This window comes from Drosophila sulfurigaster, chromosome 2R (genome assembly GCF_023558435.1).
Source record: "Drosophila sulfurigaster albostrigata strain 15112-1811.04 chromosome 2R, ASM2355843v2, whole genome shotgun sequence".
NCBI lineage: Eukaryota > Metazoa > Arthropoda > Insecta > Diptera > Drosophilidae > Drosophila > Drosophila sulfurigaster.
This window is the reverse complement of record NC_084882.1, coordinates 33,349,889-33,369,838: the sequence shown is the minus strand read 5'-3', so window position 1 is coordinate 33,369,838 and position 19,950 is coordinate 33,349,889. Positions and strand designations below refer to the sequence as shown.

The window sequence follows — 19,950 nt, the reverse complement described above, 5'->3', positions numbered from 1 at the left end:
AATTTACATTTACTATATCTATTTGATATATATTTCGAAACATACTCTATTCTTATGTGTGATTTGTGTGTGGCTTAAATTCTAATAGTAGAGAATGTGAGGATAGTAAACGAATCAAGATAAATCAAGAATAGCTTTTTTATATATTTTAAAATGTCGTTTTTATTCCAAACTCTGTTCGCGCTTTTAATTGCTCTGGCAAAACGGATCAGTTAGGAGGGGTTTTTCTTGGTTTTCATTATTTTTGTTTTTGTATTTGTTTTGTTTGTAGTACACACTAAAATACGCATAACAAGGGGCCGCGTGGGGCGTGGTCGGTGCAGCTAATGAGGACTTTAATGCAGGCGCCCCTTAAAAAAGAAGGCGTACGCAATTGTTTTTCAGCTGACCGACAAGCGCCATACATGGCGTATACATAATATTAAAGTCATAATTTATACATACAAAAACAAAAAGAGTAGCAAGAACACAATAAAACACATTTTGCAAGCAAAATAGTTAACAGCATTATTCAAATTGTTGTTGTCGTTCATCTTGTTGTTGTTGTTGTCGTCGTCGTTAAATGTTGTTGTTTTCTTTTTGTTGTTAGTAGAGTTTCGTCGTTGTCGATTGCATTGACACCGTCGAGGGTCATTGATCGATCCATCATGATTGTGTTGATCGATCGGTCAGATCTTCAGATATCAATCCTGATAACGCCCAACAAAAAAATGCCAAAATTGGACTGCACCAGGATTGGGCACTTCGCTTGCAAACATCACAAATCAGTTCCTAGTCCTTAGTAACGCTCTCCTCTCATCTTCCATCTTCCATCAGCTGCTCTAGCTCTAGCTCCTACATATTTTGTTGTTGTTGTTAATGTTGTTTATAAGTAATAGTAGTTGTAGTTTATAATTGTAGTTGTATAGTAGGTATTATATTATCATTATTATGTCTAATCCACGTGGCTATCCATGGCTTCGATGGCGGGCGGGTGAGTGTGTTGTCGTTTCGTTTTCTGAGTGAGTTTTCAGTGAGTGTCATTGAGTGTTTGTGAGTGAGAGAGAGGCGTGGCGTGGCGTGGCGTGGCGGGAGAGAGTCAATACACACACAAACTGTTTCCTGTCTGTCTTGTCGTCTGATCTGATCCCTTTCTCTGTGTCCTCCGTTCTTCGTCCTCATCTCTATCTTTATCTAGCGCTCGCATCGCTCGCATCGATTCTCAGAAGGCAGCAAACAGCACACACGATTAGTGCAACTCAATGAACTCATAGAGTGCCGCCGGCACAGTCTCCTCATACTTGATGCCATGCTTTTTAATGGTGCGCGCCGCCAGACAAGCCAGCGATGTGTACTTCATGGGATCGATGATTTTGTGCAGCAGCGTCGGCGCCAACAGCGATTCGAACGTTTCGCCAGCATCGTTTTTCGTATCCTACAAAAAGTGAAATTGATTAGTCGCTGATCTATAATCGTTTACTTCATTTCAAACCCTTACCAGATGCGCTCCATTTTCGAGCAGCGTGTGCGCCAAAGGCTCCACATAGGGATCCAAGGTGGCAGCCAGATGCAGCGGTGTATTGCCCGCATCGTCCACCTCATTGGGATCGGCGCCCACCTCGAGCAGCGCCTTGGCCAACGATGCCGATGGGAACTGACATGAAGGATAGCGACCAACCAAAGTGCCCTCACGATAGCAGGCATAGTGCAGAGCTGTGCGGCCGGAGCGTACGTGCACCTTGAGACGATTGAGGCGGAACAGTGCGTCCATCACCTGACGCCGCATGTCCGGACAGAAGGACTCGGAGTCGAGCAGCGAACTGAGCAGGCAGCCAATATGCAAAGCACTAACCAATGTGCGACTCAACGCATTGGGATCATGATTGCAATCATGCTGATGCACCGACAACAGCGTTGTCGACGACGACGATGATGATGATGAAGATGATGATGCGGAGGAGCTGGAGCTAGAGCTGGAGGAGTTCGATGAGGATGAGGGTGATTGCATAAGCGGTTTACTGCCGGCATTGGACATGGACTCCAGCTGCTGATGTTGCAGCGTAAAGGCCTGACCGCGCTCCACCTCCAGCACGGCCTTGTGAAAGATGGTCAGCATGCCGTCCGCCTCAATGGGTGGCACAATGCGGCCACGCGGCAGCAGGCGACCCGCCTCGACCAGCATGAAACTGAAGAGCTCGGCAAACGAGAGCAATGAGGATTGTGTCATGGGGCTAAGTGGCTGCAATATTTTCTGTTGCATAGTCAAGGCATATGACCAGAGCTCGATGCAGCGATCAAAACGGCCAGCGTCAGCATAATGGGCACCCCTAAAAGCCAGATAGAGATAGTAATTGTATTTAATCATATATCAAATCGATACTTACCGGAAACGAATGTAGTAGCTGGTGTCCGGATGCGTTGGTCCTAAAATGCGCTGTCTGATGACAAGCGCCTGCATGCGCATCTCATCCGGATCGAGTACTAGCTCTTCCAACTCCTCAATGGTTGTCACCTCGGTGACCAGCTCATAGGCCGGCACCGGCTCCTGCAGTTTCTTATAGATTCTCGGTGTCTGTGCACGCTCCTCGAGCGCACGTCGCCACAGCGTCAATGCCACGGCCATATCACGTTTCTTATCCACATATGTTGCGCCCAGCAGCTCGAGGGCATCGATTCGAGCCACTCGACTCACGCACGGCAACGTTATCAGATGCTCCACGATGGGCATATGTCCCGTGACACTTGCTGCCAACAACGGCGTCATGCCATAATAGTCCACATCCATGGTGGCGCCATGTTTCAACAGCAATTGCAATATTTGCAGCGAACCCGATTCCGCGGAATCGTGCAACGCTGTGTTGCCCTTGATGCTGCACCGATTGACGTCGGCATTCAACGAGAGCAGATATTGGGCAATTCGATAGTGTCCCTTGTAGCAGGCAATCATCAGGCAGGTGTGTCCATGTCGATTGGCCACCTCAAAGTCTGTGCACGAGAGAAGAGAATAGATTAGTAAACTTCATCAGTTGATTTGCAATGTTTTACTCACCCGCGCCATGATGCACCAAATACTTGACTATCTCATAGTGGCCATCGAAGCAGGCGGCACGCAGCGGTGTCGAGTTCGTGCGCGTTGTGCTATTCACATTGGCGGAGCGACGCACGAGCATCTTCACAATGCCCAGATGTCCTGCGGCTGCGGCACACCACAGAGGGGGCGCATCCTCAATGGGTTCGCCGTCGAAGCTTATTGAGCCAACCTGTTCCACATTCGCACGGCACTTTGTCAATAAATATTCCACAATATCGTAGTGTCCATTGCGGCAAGCGATCACCAGCGGTGTGGCTCCATTCACCTTTGAGGATATGAGTGTCGCCATCTCTGGGGCACTTTTGTTATACAGCGCGGCCTGAAAATGAGAGAAGAAAGAAGGGGTATAAATATAGTATATACTTTTAAAAATAGAGAAATCAATTTGACTTTATCAAAGAAAATTAGGTAAAGTATATTTAATAAATCTCAAAGCAATTTAATCTTTTTTGAATACCTCGCTAAAGGTAAAGATGGAGCTTAAAATACTATCGATAGTACGTAAAAATATTGATAGTATAAGTAAGCTGTCACTTAATTATTACTATCGATAACGATTAAATAAGTGAATTAACTCCATTCAAAGCATCTATCAAACATCCAATTTAATCCGAATAGGAATATATTCAAATTTGGAAATTTATCACATTCTCTGACGCGCATTTAATATATTTCCTCTTAGATAAATATTAAAATTTCATGAGGGGTTAATTGACTTTCTCTGTATGACCAATTTGAGAAAATTTATGTTCGCCTTCCTTTCTCTACGAATTCTCGTTAAATCAACATGTTATTCACCTTTTACCTTTTGCAATGAATTTATTAATTAATACTGCTTTGAGAGCTCACTTGTTGAGCCCCGCAAAAACGTTAACAACGAGTCGAAAGTCTAGACGTAATACTAGCTTATCAGTGCAACGCTTATCGAATGCACTTCAACGTTTATTTGTTGTGCATGGCAATGTTGTTAGTCACATCATGTGGCAATAACAAATCCAATTAAAAACAAATTCGATAAATAACAAAAAGCGAAATATACATATTATATATTTAACAAATAAAAAATACATTATCTACATTCGACAACCGCACAAACAAGAAACAAAAAAAAAACGAAAAGTGCTAATTAAAATTTACCCAGAGAGTCAAAAGCGATCGATAGATAGATAATAAAAAAGTTGGCGTGTGACAAAATCGAGAGAACAATAATGAAACGGCGGAGCAATCGCAATTAGTTGAGCATAATCAAAAAAAAGAGAGCCTCAGTCGCAGCGAGCTATTTTTTAGCTGTTGCTATGAGAATTTTGTGTTTTAAAGCCATTTTAAGGCAATTTAATTCATTTTTAATACCGCGTTTAAAGAAGGGAGAATGGTCACGATGAGTTGTGCAGTCTACTTTAAAATACTATCGATAGAACGCAAAAGTATCCATAGTATTGGTGTGCATAAGTATCGATAGTAATTGTACGCTGACGTTTTAACGTTTCTTTTGTGATCGATAGTAATACTGTTAAATATACCATCGATAGTTAGATGGTAATAACTTTACTATTCTTATCGATAGTAAAACTGTTAAATGTATAATAACTATCAAAATAGTAAATTGTGAGTTGGTCGTAACTACATATCTATAGGTAAATTATTAAATATGTTATTACTATAGATATCGATAGTAAATTTATTAGATAAGTAATTTCCCCTTCTCCATATAGACGAGTATCTGATTGATACTGCACTTCCCCAACTGGAGCATGACTTGTTTAAATTTGTTTTTTTGCTCATGCGAATTTGATATTAAAATTCATTGATGTTTGACATCATGTTTCGTTTTCACTGTATGTTAATTATGCTATTAGCCACGCTTTGAGGAGAGAAACCGCCTACGTACTTTATGGGTTTGGGGTGCGTGCTAGGCGTTTGTTTCATGTTTGTTGTTGTGAATATTAGATTTATGCATGAAGTTGTCGTTGTAGTAATTATAGGTAATGGCATATTGAATAAGATTGCCAGACTATGCAAATCGATACAACACACCCGCTGCCTCACACCTGGTAGGTTTTTAATCGGATGCTCACATCTAAAGGTCAAGCTAATTGATAGATATTTGTGTATATAAATAAGCGGATTCATAGTTGAGTATACTTGATACTAAAAGCAGTTGAGCTAAAACACAAACAACATTAAACAAGCGCATCAATAGATCGAAAATTATATAAAATGTAAATTTATTTTCTAAGAACATTCATTCGATAAAATATTGGATAAGAGCATCAAAATATTGTTGAGTGAAAAACAAACTAAGAATTTAATAGGTGGACTAAGAACCCAAATTATGAATTAGAAATAGATTTAAGCTAAGCTATTTACTAATTTATTAAATATCGATTACAATGTGGTGCTCGTGTTCTCGCTAAACTTGTTGTAAGCCATTAAGCAATATTCTGAGCTCGTTACATGCAAATCAAAAGTGAAATAACTTGTTCTCTTCTCGAGTAATAGAGAACACACGCTTACACACACAGCCCACAGTCGTTGTTGTGGGGTTTCGAGAGGTTGTTTTCATTTCCTTCATTGAAAAATCCCACACGACATCTAAACAGCACATAATTCTTCGTATCGATAGGAAACAAAATGATTAGGAAAGAACCTTGGCCAGAGAGACAAGTTAACCAAACGTTACGCATTTTTGTGTTGTGGTTTTTGTATGTTTTTTTTTTCTTTTTGTCTTTGAGTGTTTTTTATTTTGTCGATCGTAGCAAGGCAACTTATCAAACTCAATTAGAACATTCGTCATGAAAACGTCACATGCCCCCCACTGTTTTGGGGGCTATCGACGCCACTGACTTGGCTGCTTAGAACCAGAAATATACACAACAAAGAACAACCAACAAAACAAATAAATAAGAAAAAGTCGAATAAAGGAAAAAAAAAAAAGAAAAAACCCGAAAAAACAACAGAGACCGCTGCTGGGGGAGCATTCAATCGAAAGACCTTGTGAATGCCGTGCGGCATTTTGTGTGATTTTTACTCAAAACAGCTTTTTGGTTCGACGACTCCTCCAACAGTGAGAGAGAGAGAGAGAGAGATCTCTATCTATCTATCTCTTTTCCTTTATCTTTGTCTTCTCTTCTACTCGGAGAGTATAAGAATAAAAATGCTTCCTGCTTGCCGTTTGCTGCAGATGTGTTGAAAGACAATTCTTTCTTTCGATATTATACTGCGTCACACAATGGCAGAATTCTTTCTTGGCAGATTTCTCACATCTCCCCTCTTTTTCTGTGTCTACCTTAGACGTCTGTCTCTTTCGCAGCTTGTGCGCGTGACATGCAAATTTTTGGCAGCATTTAGCAAAAAGATAAAAATTGCTGAAACAACAACAACAAACGGACGACAATAATATAATAATAATATAAATGTTGTATACATTTATATTTATATATGTTTATATTTACATTCTACGCATTTCAAAATTCAAGAAAATATCTTTGCAATCCGGGAGAGAAATCCAAATGGATCATCAAATATTTACAAGCATGGGCTACTGAACTTTTCGCTTTCATCCGCAACCTCGCGATACATATGTGATATGTATGTATGTAGTATGTTTGTATATATGACAATTTGATGATGACGCGGAGAAGAGACCTCAGATCACATCTCAGGCCAGCTGCTGTTTGCTTTTCCGCATTGAAGCCGGTTTCCCGGTTGCATACTCAATTAAGATTAAGCTTGCCGCTGGCCAACACTGCGTATGAGTCATAAACGTCATCATCATCATCATCATCGAGTGCCCCAAAGCCACGATTTAACCTTGCCCAGCCCCCTTTTTCTTCTTCGCTCTTCATGTGTCTTTCTGCGGGCAACACTCGACGTAATGTCTAAAGCCAATTTGAACTATTGAAGGGGGGCGGGTTATGCGGCACACAAACGAACTGGCACGTGAAAAGTGGGCGTGGGCAGGTGGGCAAAAGAGGCCACAAAATCATCGTTTTAGAATCGTCGAATGTACTCGGCGGCTTTAGCTTTGGCTTTTGTAGCAGCTGCTGCTGCTAACACAGGTAGCAGTTGCGTGCGTTATGCGATAATTTATATGACCCCGGCACATTGTGCCTCATTTGGCCTAGTGGCAAGCGGTGGCAAGTGGCAGGCAGCAAGTAGCAAGTGGCAGCCGGCAAGTGCCAGCATAATTCAATGGCCAGCAGCAAGTGCCCCAATGTCAAAAGTTAATAGATACACATAATGACTTGCACAAGTTGGCTATAAGAAGAACTTAAATATGCATGGCTCTTGGGAAAATTCCAAAGATTAGTATAGTATTCCAAATTTTAGTGAAATAATGATAATAAAATATCATAAATAGTAAAAAATAATACATATTTTTACTAGAGACATATGTATATAGAATTCAATTGAAATTTTTGTACAATCTTAAATTAAAAAATAAAAAACAAATATATCAAAAGAATAAACTAAATAAATGATACCATTTTTTGAAAATTTAAAATGTATTTCAAAAATATATATATAAAATAAAATAATAATAATAAAATAAAAAAATAAAATAAAAAAATAATAATAAAAATAATAAAATAAAAATAATAAAATAAATCATAAAAAAAATAAAATAAATCATTTTCAAAAATTTAAATTAAAAAATAAATCATAAAAAATATAATAAAATAAAATAATAAAAAAATATAAAAAAGTAAATAAATATATTAAAAAATTAAAATAAATCATAAAAAAATAAAATAAATCATAAAAAAATAAAATTAAAATAAATCATAAAAAAAATCAAATACATGAAAAGAACAAATTAAAAATATATACCATTTTTTCAAAAATTATTAAATAAATATACATATAAAAAAATAATAAGATAAAAATAATAAATAGAATATAAAAAAAGTATATCAAATATATTAAAATAACAGACTATATAAAATACAAATATAAAATATAATATTAAAAAAAATCTAATTTAACAAAAATATACAAAATAAAATAATATAAAAAATCAATATAAAACAAAAGAACAATATAAAAAATCAATATAAAACAAAAAACAATATAACAAAATATATAAAAACAAAATAAATAGAATACATAAAAGAAAAAAAATCGACAAAAATAAAATACTTATAAAAAAAATAATAAAAATATAACAAAATATACTAATGGATTTATACGTACTTTAAGAGACATAAAAATGAAATAGTGTTCCATATCATACAATCCAATTATTTTCATAAAAATACAAATGGTAATAAAAAATAAATTATGAGTTTAAAATTCTTTACTACTTAAAATAAACGGCCAAGATAACTAGTTGAAAACTCATAATTCAAAATTAAAACTCATTGCTTAAAAAATAGCTTAACCTATACTCAGAAGAATTGGAAAGGCAATCGAATTGCGAGTGCAAAGATCTCAATAAACATTTGAACGACACAAAGTCAAAGGCGAGCCAAACACTTGAGTATTCCGAAAAGTTGCTCAACACAAATGCAATCTAAGAATGAATCAAGCTACGCTAAATTATTGCTAGTCTAAATAAGAACATTGAAACTGTTTGGTTAGTCAGCTAACTGCAAAAAAGTTCCCAAGATCCCCCGGACCGAGAGTGTGACTCAATTTCTGTTGAAAGAGAAATATATGTAAATACAAATAATGGGGGGAGGATGGAGGGAGGGAGGAAGAGAAACAAGAGAATATAATTGCGTGTGGCGATCTCAGCAGCATTTGGTTGTTTGCATGTTCATTTCACCGAAAAACACATTCGAAATTTCACTTCCCGAAAATTGAGAGAAACAATAATACACACGTATGTAATTTGTTTTTAATTTGTTGTATTTTCTTTTGTTATTACTAACAACGTGTGTGTTAGTGTGTGTGTGTAAACAAACAATACAAGAAGCAGAAAACATAATTCCAACAAGGTGAAAATTTTCATCACTTGACATTTGTTCTCCATCAGCGAAACGAAATGGGGAAACTGAAAAGCTGAAGAAGGGGAGTTGGAAGAGGGAAGGAGGGGCAGTTACCTTGCCATTTTACCGCTATGAAACTGTCGCAACAACAACAATAAAAAACAGCGAAAATCTATTACGAATCAACTGCAAAATCGCCAACAGTTTAAAGGCGATTAAAAATGTTGTTTCCGTGTAATAAACAACAAACAACTTTCCATTGTTGTTGCTTGAGTTGCTGTTGTTGCTGTTGCTACTGCTGTGGTTGTTAATGTTGCTGCCGTGCACGCATAATTTATTATAATTTTGACATTGAACGAGTTCAATGTCGATATGCAGTATTAGACATCTTGCGACTACGAATCACTTCGCTCCGTCTCTCTCTCTCTCTCTGTCTTTCAACTCTGCATAGGTGCGTTCAACCGATAGCTTAAAGCCCCCTCTCTACTCCTCCCTCCCTTCCCCTCATCTAGCTCTGTTGTACAACATTCAAATCAGCCACGTCGCTCAATTATTTGGCTTATTTGTTAGCTAAACTGGCGCGACTGCGCAGTCGCTCAAGGGTGTAAAAAAAACAGAGAACAACAACAATACCAATGAAATAATAAAAATAAAATAAAAATAAATTAAAATACAACTACAGAAAAGGCAGCGCACAGCACTCGTGTTGAGGTCAACGGTGCTTTTAACGGGTTCAACAAGACACCGTCTCCGAATATACGATTACGAATACGAATACGAATACGATATGATATGATAGATATACCACCAAGCAAGCAACCTACCAACCTACCAAGCAACCAGTTCGAGTTGGAGTCCAAGTTGACCGCCGTACCCAACACAATCAGAGATCCAAAACAAGTATAATACATTGTCTTTGTGTTGGTGTTTCTGTTTGTGTGTTGGTATCGAGAGTTCACACGATGCAGGGTCGAGGTCAAGGGCGAATTTGATGCGCTTTTGCGCGCTGTGGAAAAACTTGTTCAATTTTCGAAAAACGATGGAAAATTTGTGCGCTCATAAAAAAACACATTCTATAGAAAATATTGACGATTTTAATGGGCTCTACAAAACAAATGTTTTCAAAGGTTTCAAATATGATAGACGAAGTGTTACCCTATAGATAGCTACAAAAAAAAATATCATTAAAAAAAAATTAATTTTCGAAAATTTTTGGAATCTCTATAAAATATAATACTCTGTAAAGCGATCGATTTGTTTATTATATATACATACAAATAGTGGTATATCGATCGCTTTACAGAGTAACATATTATATAAAGCTTAATAGAAGGTACTTCATTAATTTAAGAAATAAATAAATAACAGAACAATGATCATAACAACTAAAGATAAATTATATTTGCTATCATTGATTAAATGTATCATAGCATAGCATAAACGATAGCTATAACTATCGATTAATATCGATAAGCACAGCTCTCAACTAATAGGAACCCTTAAAGGAACCTAATCTTTATGGTATAGCATTGTTTTTTTTTAGTACACAATTTTGAAACAACAGCTTCATAATTACAAAACTTAATAGCTTAACGATAGATATTACTATCGATTTCTATTGATAAGCAGAGCTTTCACCTAGTAGTAACTTCAAAGGAACCGAATATTTATAGTTATAGCACACTTTTTTTAATATACACTTTTAAAACAACTGCTTCATAATTACAAAACTATATAGCATAAACGATAGTAATAAATATCGATTATTATCGATAAGCACAGTTTTCAACTAGTAGGGACCTTTATATTTATGGTTATAGCAGCACACATTTTTTAATATACACCTTACAAAACAACAGCTTCATAATAACAAAACTTTATAGACTTCTGTGTGCAAAGTTTTCAATTTTTTCTATTACCGATAAGTATCGATAAACACCCACCAACAACAACGACAAATAAAGCCAAAATACATACATTATTTTTATAATGATTGTAGCAATAAAGAAATCAACATTATGGGGTCCTTCATACCATATAAAACAATATATGTAAATGAAGACGAATCGTTTAAAAAAAAATCGTCGATGCGCATTGTTTTTTTAATTTTTCTATTGTTTTGTTTGCGTTGTATACGAGAGTGTGTGGCATGCGCTCGTATGCAAATGAAATGCATTTTTATCGTATCTATCGACTGCATATAAAATTTATTTGTTATTATTATTTGCAGCTACTGAAACTGAATCTCTCTCTCAACTATGCTCGTGTTTTATCAGGGGGAAAAAGAAAAATGAGATGATAAGCCAGAAAAACAAAACAGATCACATATTTTCGCTGGTAAATATCAACAGACAACAAGCATCAACAGAGATAATAGATATCTATGTATATACATCGGTCGACGATTATGCCTAGACAGAGAGAGAGGGAGAGACAAAGTGAGTGAGAGAGAGGCAGAAGCACTGATATTATAATGCTTGGGCGTATAATCAGCAAGAAGGCATTCACATTGTTATGTGGCCATTGTTGCTTTAGTTAATCGTGCGACGAACTTCAAAGTCAAGACGACGTCGACGTCGACTTCGATCGCGGAATAAGACAAACAATCCGAGCAGAGATACAGATACAGACTACGAATAGATTGGAATAAATCGCAGCACGGTAGTCTGAGGCATCTGAGAAGGCATTGGCATCGAGAAACGGCATCGTAAATAGTTACGATGTGCGATAAAATACACTGCGCGAAATAAATGCAAACCCTTGTTTATGATCTCTCGCTCTCGCTCTGTGGCAAATGACCTTTTTGTAATACTTTATTTACTCTGTGTAGCCTTAAACAAGTAACTTGTTTATTGACTTTAACGCCACCCTGTCAACATAAACAACAATACTAAATATTATTCATATTCACAGAAAAAGTTACTCCACAAATATTTAATAAATATTCTTTAGCATTATTTGCTGCACTTTTACACTAAATATTTATTGTGTATTCTTCCCCAAACTTCACACAAATTATCCTTGTAAATATTTATTACACATTTCATACTCAGCTTAAGTTAACAACCTTTAAAATTGAATGTTTGACTTAGCTGCAGTTACTTCCTACTAACCATTAAACTATTAAACAGGTGTTATTATTTCTTAAGTGTGGCCATTTAAAATAAGAAAAAACTGGTTTTACTTTGAAATTATTTTTGGCATTGGCTACCGGGGTAAATGCAAGTGTTTATTAAAACATTTATGCGTCGATGGCAACGAATTACACGCTCCACAGAAGGTCTCCACTAATTTCGTGCAGTGTGCGATTCTCTCTCTCTCTCTCTCTCTTTCTCGCTCTCTCAGCCTTTTCTTTATCTCTGCCTACATCGCGCTCTCTGCCTTTGATTTCATTTGAATTAAACAAATAAATCTCCCTCTCTCATCGTTTGCCACGCGCTTTTATCGCATCAAAACAAAACCATGCGGAAAATTTAACAAACAAATTTTCAAACTTAGCAAACGACGAAACCTGAGCACTCTTTTAAGGCAAAGGAATCATTTCATTAAATAGATTGTAAATTTCCTTTTATTTTTAATGCAATATTCTTTTTGGGTCATGTTTTGATGGCATTTTAATTATGACTGTTGATTTACATTGTAATTTATTGCAAAATTGGAGATAAGAATTTGTTTTCTGGGGCATTCGAGCATACAAATACATATATTGTATATGAGGGAATGATGTAGCAACTTTGCGTGCTAATTAACCACAGAATAATAGAACGCATATATGGATAAAGATATAGTATATGCATACAAAACGATTACCTATAGATGACATTCATAATGACAATGATTTAAGCTAGAATATATACGTTTTTTAGCAAGAAAATTGCTATATTTCTAATATATATAGATATAAAGTTAAATATATATAATCTAAAAATGAAATACTCGCTCTTCATATGGAGAAAACTTTTATTTTCTCGAGAAACTAACAGGAAATATCAATAGTTAGTTTATTTTACATAAATATTGAACACAAAAATTATATATAATTTAATTGTTAATAGTTTTATGGAAATAATAATAGAAAGTCATACACTAAATTTAAAGGCCTTTAAATTAGGTATACCATAAAATGAGTGATAAATATTTGCGTATAGATGGAAAAATGGAAAAGAAATATAAAGGAAATATACATTTAAGTTTCGCAAATATTTGGAATATATATAGTTATATATTACAAAAACCCAATTTAAAATTTCAGAAAATTTTTAATGAGATGTAGTAATGTTCTACAGTTGTAATAAGATCTGTTTTTTAATGCTTTTAAAAATTACCAAAAAAATAAGAATTAAAATCAAGAATAAAAAAAGAAAATAAATAATATAAAAAACAAATACATACATAAAACAATCAAAAAAAGGAAATAAATAAGTTTCCCAATATTAAAAATAGTTATAGATTACAAAAACCCAATTTCAATAAGTTTTAATGAAACGTAGCAATATTCTACAGTTGTAGTAAGATCTGTTTTTTAATGATTTTAAAAATTTAGAAAATGAATAAGTTTCTCAAATATTAAGAATATATAATACAAAAACCTAATTTAAAATTTCAATAAGTTTTTTGAAATGTAGTAATATTCTACAGTTGTAGTAAGATATGTTTTTTTAATGCTTTTAAAAATTAGCAGCTCTAGTTATGCGTCACAAAGATCAAGATAAATCGGGCATAGACTTTAAAGACAAGGGCATATCAATAATGCTCAAAAGATAAAGCCAATGAACGCTGATATCTCACACAGCACGCACTCTCCGAAGATGTTGATTGTTTGTTGTTGATGTTGTTAATTGCTGTTGTTGCGTTTGATGTTGCTAATGCGTCTTCCTTCTCGAGTGAATACTTTGTGTTCGCATGTGAATACACTCGGAAAGTGAGTGAGTACTCGCAGCTGTTGCTGTTGCGTTGCCAACTGAATTGAAGTCAAAGTAAACCAGACGCCAAGCAAGAGATCGGCTCTGACCTTACAGCAACCAGCACACACTCATTCACACACTTACACACACACACATACACACGCACACACACTCACACAAGTGTAAACTAATAATCAAGAAGCAGTTAAATGGCAAACAAGTGGAAAAAGAAGCAGGTCCAATGGACGATGGTGCAAATAAAACTCGAGCTGCGTCTCTCTCTCTCTCTTCTCTCCACTCTCGCACTCCCTCTCTCATTCTCTGCGTCTTTGTCTCGCTGGCCCCAAGCCAAGCACTCGAATTCAAATTCGCGTTTTGAGGTTACAACAACAACAGCATTACCAAATACATAGACACAAGCAATTCGCGTTGAAACTAAAGAAACTGAAAAGGCAAAGAATCAACCTCAACCTCAAAACAGCTGTTAAACGAAAGACAAAAAAAAATCTAATTAATTTTAATGCCTTGCAAATGTTTTTTTTGGTGTCTTGAAAAACATTCGAAAACGAAATATTTGCTGCGTTTCTTTACTTGGCTTGATTAAATAAACGAAGCTTTTGGCTGCAGCTAATTAAGCAACGCAGACTCGGATCTCTTCAGAGTGTAATTCCCACAATTACCGTATGATAACCCCCAACATAGCATCAATCGCTTAAAACTGACCTCAAAAGCAGCGCAGACGAATTTCAAACTTACGGGTGTTCGAATAATAGCAAACTCTTTAAGCAGTCGCTGACCTTAGTTTTAGTTTTCTGGGTGAATCGAATGATGATATCAAGTCGCTGACCTTATAGAGAGGATCGCTTCACGAGCCCCTCAAAATGTTCTTTCTGATAACTTATGAATATTCAAAGCAAAAACTGTTTACGTTATCAGTTTTATTTTTTGTTTTTGGCAATATATTATCAACGTATTTCAACACACTTCTGCTTAGAGTTATAAATCTCTTTTGACCCCCTTTTTATTCTTACTCCACATTTTAAGTTAATTATTTTCATATTTTATCCGTAAAGTTTCTTATCTTCTTCGTCCTAAACAAATACTTTTAATGTGTTCGTTTCTTTGGCATTATATAACTTTAAAATAAGAACATTCTTTAATATATATTTTCAAGTAAAACTTTTTGTTATTTCAAAGTGTCAGATAATGCTCCCTTTTTGAAGGTAATTTGACCCAAATGTGTCGCTATCTTGTTGCTTCCCAACGGATACAGTTCTTTTATGGCATTTGCTTATCTCTACTACACATATGCCTAAGCAAGCAACTTCTCCATTTACACGACAGCTGATAATTCTGTTAGTTCTTTTGAACTGGTTCCCATACATACATATGTACATACTTCTTTTTTTATCTCACACACATCATTATCATGCCAGACTTGTTTCCTCTTCTGTGTGTTTCCCTTTGTCCAATGATCTCTTACAAAATTTCTGAAATCGTATTTACGTCTTCACCAAACGTCATCAATCAAGCAAACAAGCCCAGATCACGTAGATCGTACAGAGAGACATAAATAATGTATATATCTTTATTTATATATACATTTGTATATATGTACGTAGTTGTGTACTTGGTGTAAAGTGGCACTTGGACATCGCAGTACATAAGTAGAGTGGAGGTTACATCGAGACGCACAAGTGTGGTAGGTGTTTTGGCTTTTATTTTTGGAACAAACATAAACAACGTCTAAAAGGCAGCCACCACAAGAACAGCAACAACATTGCCAGCGAACTAGAAACAACAAAAACCAAAAAAAAAAGAGACTCGCAGCGAGAAAAACCAGTTTGATGTGCGAGTTGCTCGTAGAACATGTTGCACGGCGGTTTGGCTTCGGTGCTGAGAGCTGTTGCCTCAATATGGAGCAGAAGTTGCAGCCAACACCTTGCAAAATAACAAAATGCTCGCTTAAAGAATACAAAATTATACAGAGAACACACAGAACAGAACAACGCCTCATACACTTGGCTATTTTTGGGGCGCATTTATTGAGTTCCCCCCAACAACAGTCTCCGAGACTCCATAAATGACATATTTCCAGGGCCGAGCCCAACGAAAAGTTCAGGAAGTCTAAAAATGTCTTTTTTTTATTTTTGAAAAACCGGTGCCGGGTCGAGCCTTTTGCTCTGGTTGATTGAACGCACTCAAGGATAACTGACAACAACAACGCTGCCCAAAGGGGGTTCAATTGGGACAGTGTTGAACAACAACGCAAGTCAAGTTGACGCACTTGACAATGGCGGAAGCATTTAAACAAAAATCAAGCGAGACGTGATTTCAGCCGTTAATTTTGACTGCTATTAACATGTTAACAAAAGCAGTCAAACGCCACACACAACAACGTGGCCCAAATACGAATCAACATAATAAGTGTACAACAAAAATAATAAATAAGCTGGCTAAAAATACTTTGCTTTACTCATATTATTATATGAAGCCAGCGGAAACTTGCTGGTGTTTTGTTCGTGTTGTTGTTGGTGTTGTGTGTCTTTTCGCTGTCTCCGACTGATATAAGAGATAAGATAATGGAAAGCAGGGAAAATGAATCAAAGCTAAAAACATTTATCACACAAAATCAAAATACACACAAATTGCACAACAACTCGATAACTCAAGGACACTTCGATATTCGCAAGCTAAGAGTATTTTTGGTATTTAAATACTCTAAAATCTAGATCGATTATTGTTTTGGCAATACATAGATATCGATTGACGATATTCAAAAAGGAAGTATCTTGTAATGCAATATTCTAATTAATATTTAATTGTTACGACATACTTCTGTATTACTATCGATGGACGACAGAAAAATTGTTTGTCTAGCTTTGAAATATTGGTAAATAAATATTTCAAAGGCTAGTAAATTATTTATATTGCGCACATTGCACAAACATATGCACTTCTAAAATTAGTTGCAAATTCTCGCACATGAAGCCAAATGCAACAGCGCAATTGCAAATTTGCAATGTGCCAATGTCAAGCCAAAGTAGTCGCAGCTTAAGAACTTTATTATGCAAAAAGCGTGCCACAATCGCTTGGGAGCTTCGTTTCTACGCCCACAAACAAAAACATACACACACATTCATATATCCAAATGCTTGTATTTTGTTATTGTTTTGGCGCTGTTGCCGAGCAAACCACACTATTTTAGCTTCTCTTTCTCACTCTCTCTCGCGCGCACGCTTGCTCTCAGAGCGTTGTGTACTTGTATGTGTGTGTAGAATTTTATTGATTAGTCACAAGGCTGGGACAACAACAACAGCAGCTGAGCTGAGAGCAGCTCTGTGATTTTGCTGTTGTGTTTTTTTGCCAGCAATTTGTGGCAGCAGAAACAGCATCTCTTCTAACTTACCTTCAATTGTGGCAGGTTGTTATCGCGTGCAGCATTAAATACGATGAATTTGTGATCCATTTTCTGAGTGTGTTGTTGTTCCTTTTATTGTTGTTGTTGTGGTTTGCTGTCTTCGCACACAGTTTTGCATAAATTATAAATTTCAACGCTCCCCCTAGAAACTTATTTTTTTTTTGGAAAAGCAACAGCCAAAAAAAGTTGATTTTTCTTCTTTTTTTTTGTAAATTTTCTGCCGTTGCTTCAATAGAGAATTTTCACTGCCTGCTGTAAATGTGTTGTTGTTGTTGTTATTATTAATATTTGTTATGTTTGGTTATCGAATTTTTTTGTTGCTCACAAAAGAACTTGCGACCGAAAATAAATATACAATTGTTTTAATAATTGCACAATTATCGTCAGTTTTGCGTTATTACTGCGTTTTTATTGCTCTGCTTCCGTATTTTGTTGCATTTTTCCTTTTTTTGCGCACTCTTCTTCGGCGGCGGCGGCGGCCAAAAGCAGGAAGACAAATTTCTTTGTACTATTTCTCTTTTGTGTTGTTTCGCTTCTGTTGCGCGACGCGTTGAATTTTGATGCTGTTGTTGTTGTTATTGCATTTAATTACGTCGCGCCCAATCTTATGCCACTCTGCGTCAATTAAGTTTCTTGCGTTTTAAAATTCTCAAATATATACACACATATGATTTATTTTATTTAAAACACACAAACCACAGAGCAGCGGCACAGTCTCGCGACCGTCACGCACGAAATAGAAAATGATTACTGAAAACAACTCTGTTAACTGTTTCTTATAAGAGTGCTGTGTTAACAGCATAGAGATGGTCGTGCGAATTGTCTATGCACGATACACGACAGCACGCTGACAGCACGAGGCGTTACTTTCAATGTCAATATAGAATATGTGGGAACTTTCAAGCTCGACTTTAAATTAAAAACTCAAAAAAAAATACTTAGTAAATTTATATATTTTGAGTTGCCAAATATACCCAATGCGGCAGCATTTGCAAATACAATGAACACGCGCGGGGATGCAACCAGCGAACACAAATAACAGCTGTTAAATCGATAATCACCATATGTTATTGCGATATACTTATCACACAACTCTGTTAAGCCGATATTTTTACTCATTTTGGCACTGTTATGGTCTCCAGCGTTTACTTTTGGCGGCAAGCTGATTTAAATTTAAACCAGCTTATCACGTCAATCTTGGCTGCGAACAAATTTTCCTAATTAGCGTTATGCATTAAAAAAAACAATACTTCGCAGAATAGAGCTGACTAGCCCAATGTTCAAGAAGCATTCACTATTCTTGACTGAAAAAAATCAAAGCAACACGTAAATTCACATTGCTAACCACAACATCGTTAATTTTTTAATGTTCTTCAGAAGCTTCAGCTTTTACACACGCAAAAATCATATATTAAAAGGACGCTTTTTCTCTCTATTTTACAGCCAGTTTAACTCATCAATCATTCAATGCAGTTTAAAACTACTTATTAATAATATATTAAATTGTTGTTGCTGCTGCTGCCGCTGCCGAAATGTTCTACAAGAGACTTTAGACTGTGTGCTGTTGTTGTTGGCGAATCCTTCTCCATTTGCATAAAACATCGACGGCATCGTCTATAAAATTGGCATGAATTGAATGAAAACGGCTCAATTGTTTTTTTTTGTAGTTTCTTTACGTTTTTAGAGTGTTTATTAAAAAATTAATAATTTGTGGTTCATCAAGACGCATCCCAAATTACTGTGGCTTCCTGCGGAACGAGCAGCCTGCGAAAGACATGGAATACATGAATGAATGAATACAAAAAAGTGCAGGCGAGGCATTCAGCAACAGCACTTACCTTCTGTGAGCTTAGCGCGTCCTCCAGTTGGCTGGCACAGAATGGTGGCGCAACCAGCGCAAACCACAACGCCCTGAGCGTGACTGAACACGGTTGTGATTCTGTAGCATCCTGGGCACTTGACATCCATGAAGTAGGAGTTGGGGTGCTGCACCAAGCGCTTCAGCTTGTGCTTGCGTTTCTCCTCAGCGGGCAGAGGGTGCAATAAATCTTTTGCTAGCTGCAAAAGAGATTTTAAAAATTATTATTCTTGTTGCCAAAACAAATGCCATACAATTGTAGGTTATGAGTTTCGCACAGTTCACAACATTGTATTCATTTCAATATTAATTTCACAACCATCAGTAATATATTTGGTGCTACGCGCTTTCAGCTTTTTAGCATGCTTTTGCTTTGCCCACGAACGCACACACACAACACAGACACACTCGCATATGACTGCGTGTGTGGAAGAGCAAGCATTTCACAGACGCGTCGTTTTTAAGCCATATTGTGCATTTGATCACAGTAAATGCTTGGGCTGCATATGCCACACTGCAGCGCGCACACTTCTACACAGTTTTAGCGTTTGTTTGCGCAAATTTTCCGCAATAAAATGCATATTTTTGATAAATTTTGCACCCACCGGCATGTTTTTTCTTTCACAGCTAACACGGAAAAGGAAGTCGGCCCAATCGCAGCCAACTTAACAAGTAATAACACACCAAAAAATACCACATAAGTGAATTAGGTATTTCAAACAACACACCAAATGGCAGCCCTCTGACAGATAATTTTGCCGCCTTTT

At 36.4% G+C, this 19,950-nt stretch overlaps 2 protein-coding genes across 3 annotated transcripts; both read right to left on the bottom strand.

Annotated features, from left to right (window-relative positions):
• Positions 1–158: 158 nt before the first annotated feature.
• On the bottom strand, positions 159–18,069 carry LOC133837935 (protein fem-1 homolog CG6966). Its single transcript, XM_062268849.1, has 6 exons — positions 17,727–18,069; positions 17,314–17,577; positions 3,029–3,389; positions 2,364–2,964; positions 1,478–2,306; positions 159–1,414 (listed from the first exon to the last, which is right to left on the bottom strand). The coding sequence occupies exons 2-6, from the start codon at positions 17,371–17,373 to the stop codon at positions 1,229–1,231; spliced, it is 2,037 nt and encodes a 678-aa protein (XP_062124833.1). The 5' UTR covers positions 17,374–17,577; positions 17,727–18,069; the 3' UTR covers positions 159–1,228.
• A 587-nt stretch (positions 18,070–18,656) lies between these two features.
• On the bottom strand, positions 18,657–19,930 carry LOC133837940 (small ribosomal subunit protein eS27). 2 transcript variants are annotated; one of them, XR_009893887.1, is made up of 4 exons: positions 19,789–19,930; positions 19,164–19,383; positions 19,002–19,089; positions 18,657–18,939 (listed from the first exon to the last, which is right to left on the bottom strand). XR_009893887.1 is itself a non-coding variant. In XM_062268855.1 (3 exons), the coding sequence occupies exons 1-3, from the start codon at positions 19,792–19,794 to the stop codon at positions 19,061–19,063; spliced, it is 255 nt and encodes an 84-aa protein (XP_062124839.1). In that variant the 5' UTR covers positions 19,795–19,930; the 3' UTR covers positions 18,948–19,060. The 2 variants fall into 2 exon arrangements, 1 of the variants encoding a protein (XP_062124839.1); XM_062268855.1 differs by lacking the exon at positions 18,657–18,939 and having other exon boundaries at positions 18,948–19,089.
• Positions 19,931–19,950: the final 20 nt, after the last annotated feature.

Bases quoted from the DNA above. Each gene is read 5' to 3' on its own strand.
- LOC133837935 (XM_062268849.1), bottom strand. From the start codon at position 17,373: ATGGATCACAAATTCATCGTATTTAATGCTGCACGCGATAACAACCTG. The intron at 2,965-3,028 runs GTGAGTAAAACA...TCTCGTGCACAG, and splicing joins TTTGGTGCATCATGGCGCGG to ACTTTGAGGTGGCCAATCGA. The intron at 2,307-2,363 runs GTAAGTATCGAT...TCTGGCTTTTAG, and splicing joins AGCTACTACATTCGTTTCCG to GGGTGCCCATTATGCTGACG.
- LOC133837940 (XM_062268855.1), bottom strand. The intron at 19,090-19,163 runs GTAAGTGCTGTT...TGTCTTTCGCAG, and splicing joins ACGCGCTAAGCTCACAGAAG to GCTGCTCGTTCCGCAGGAAG.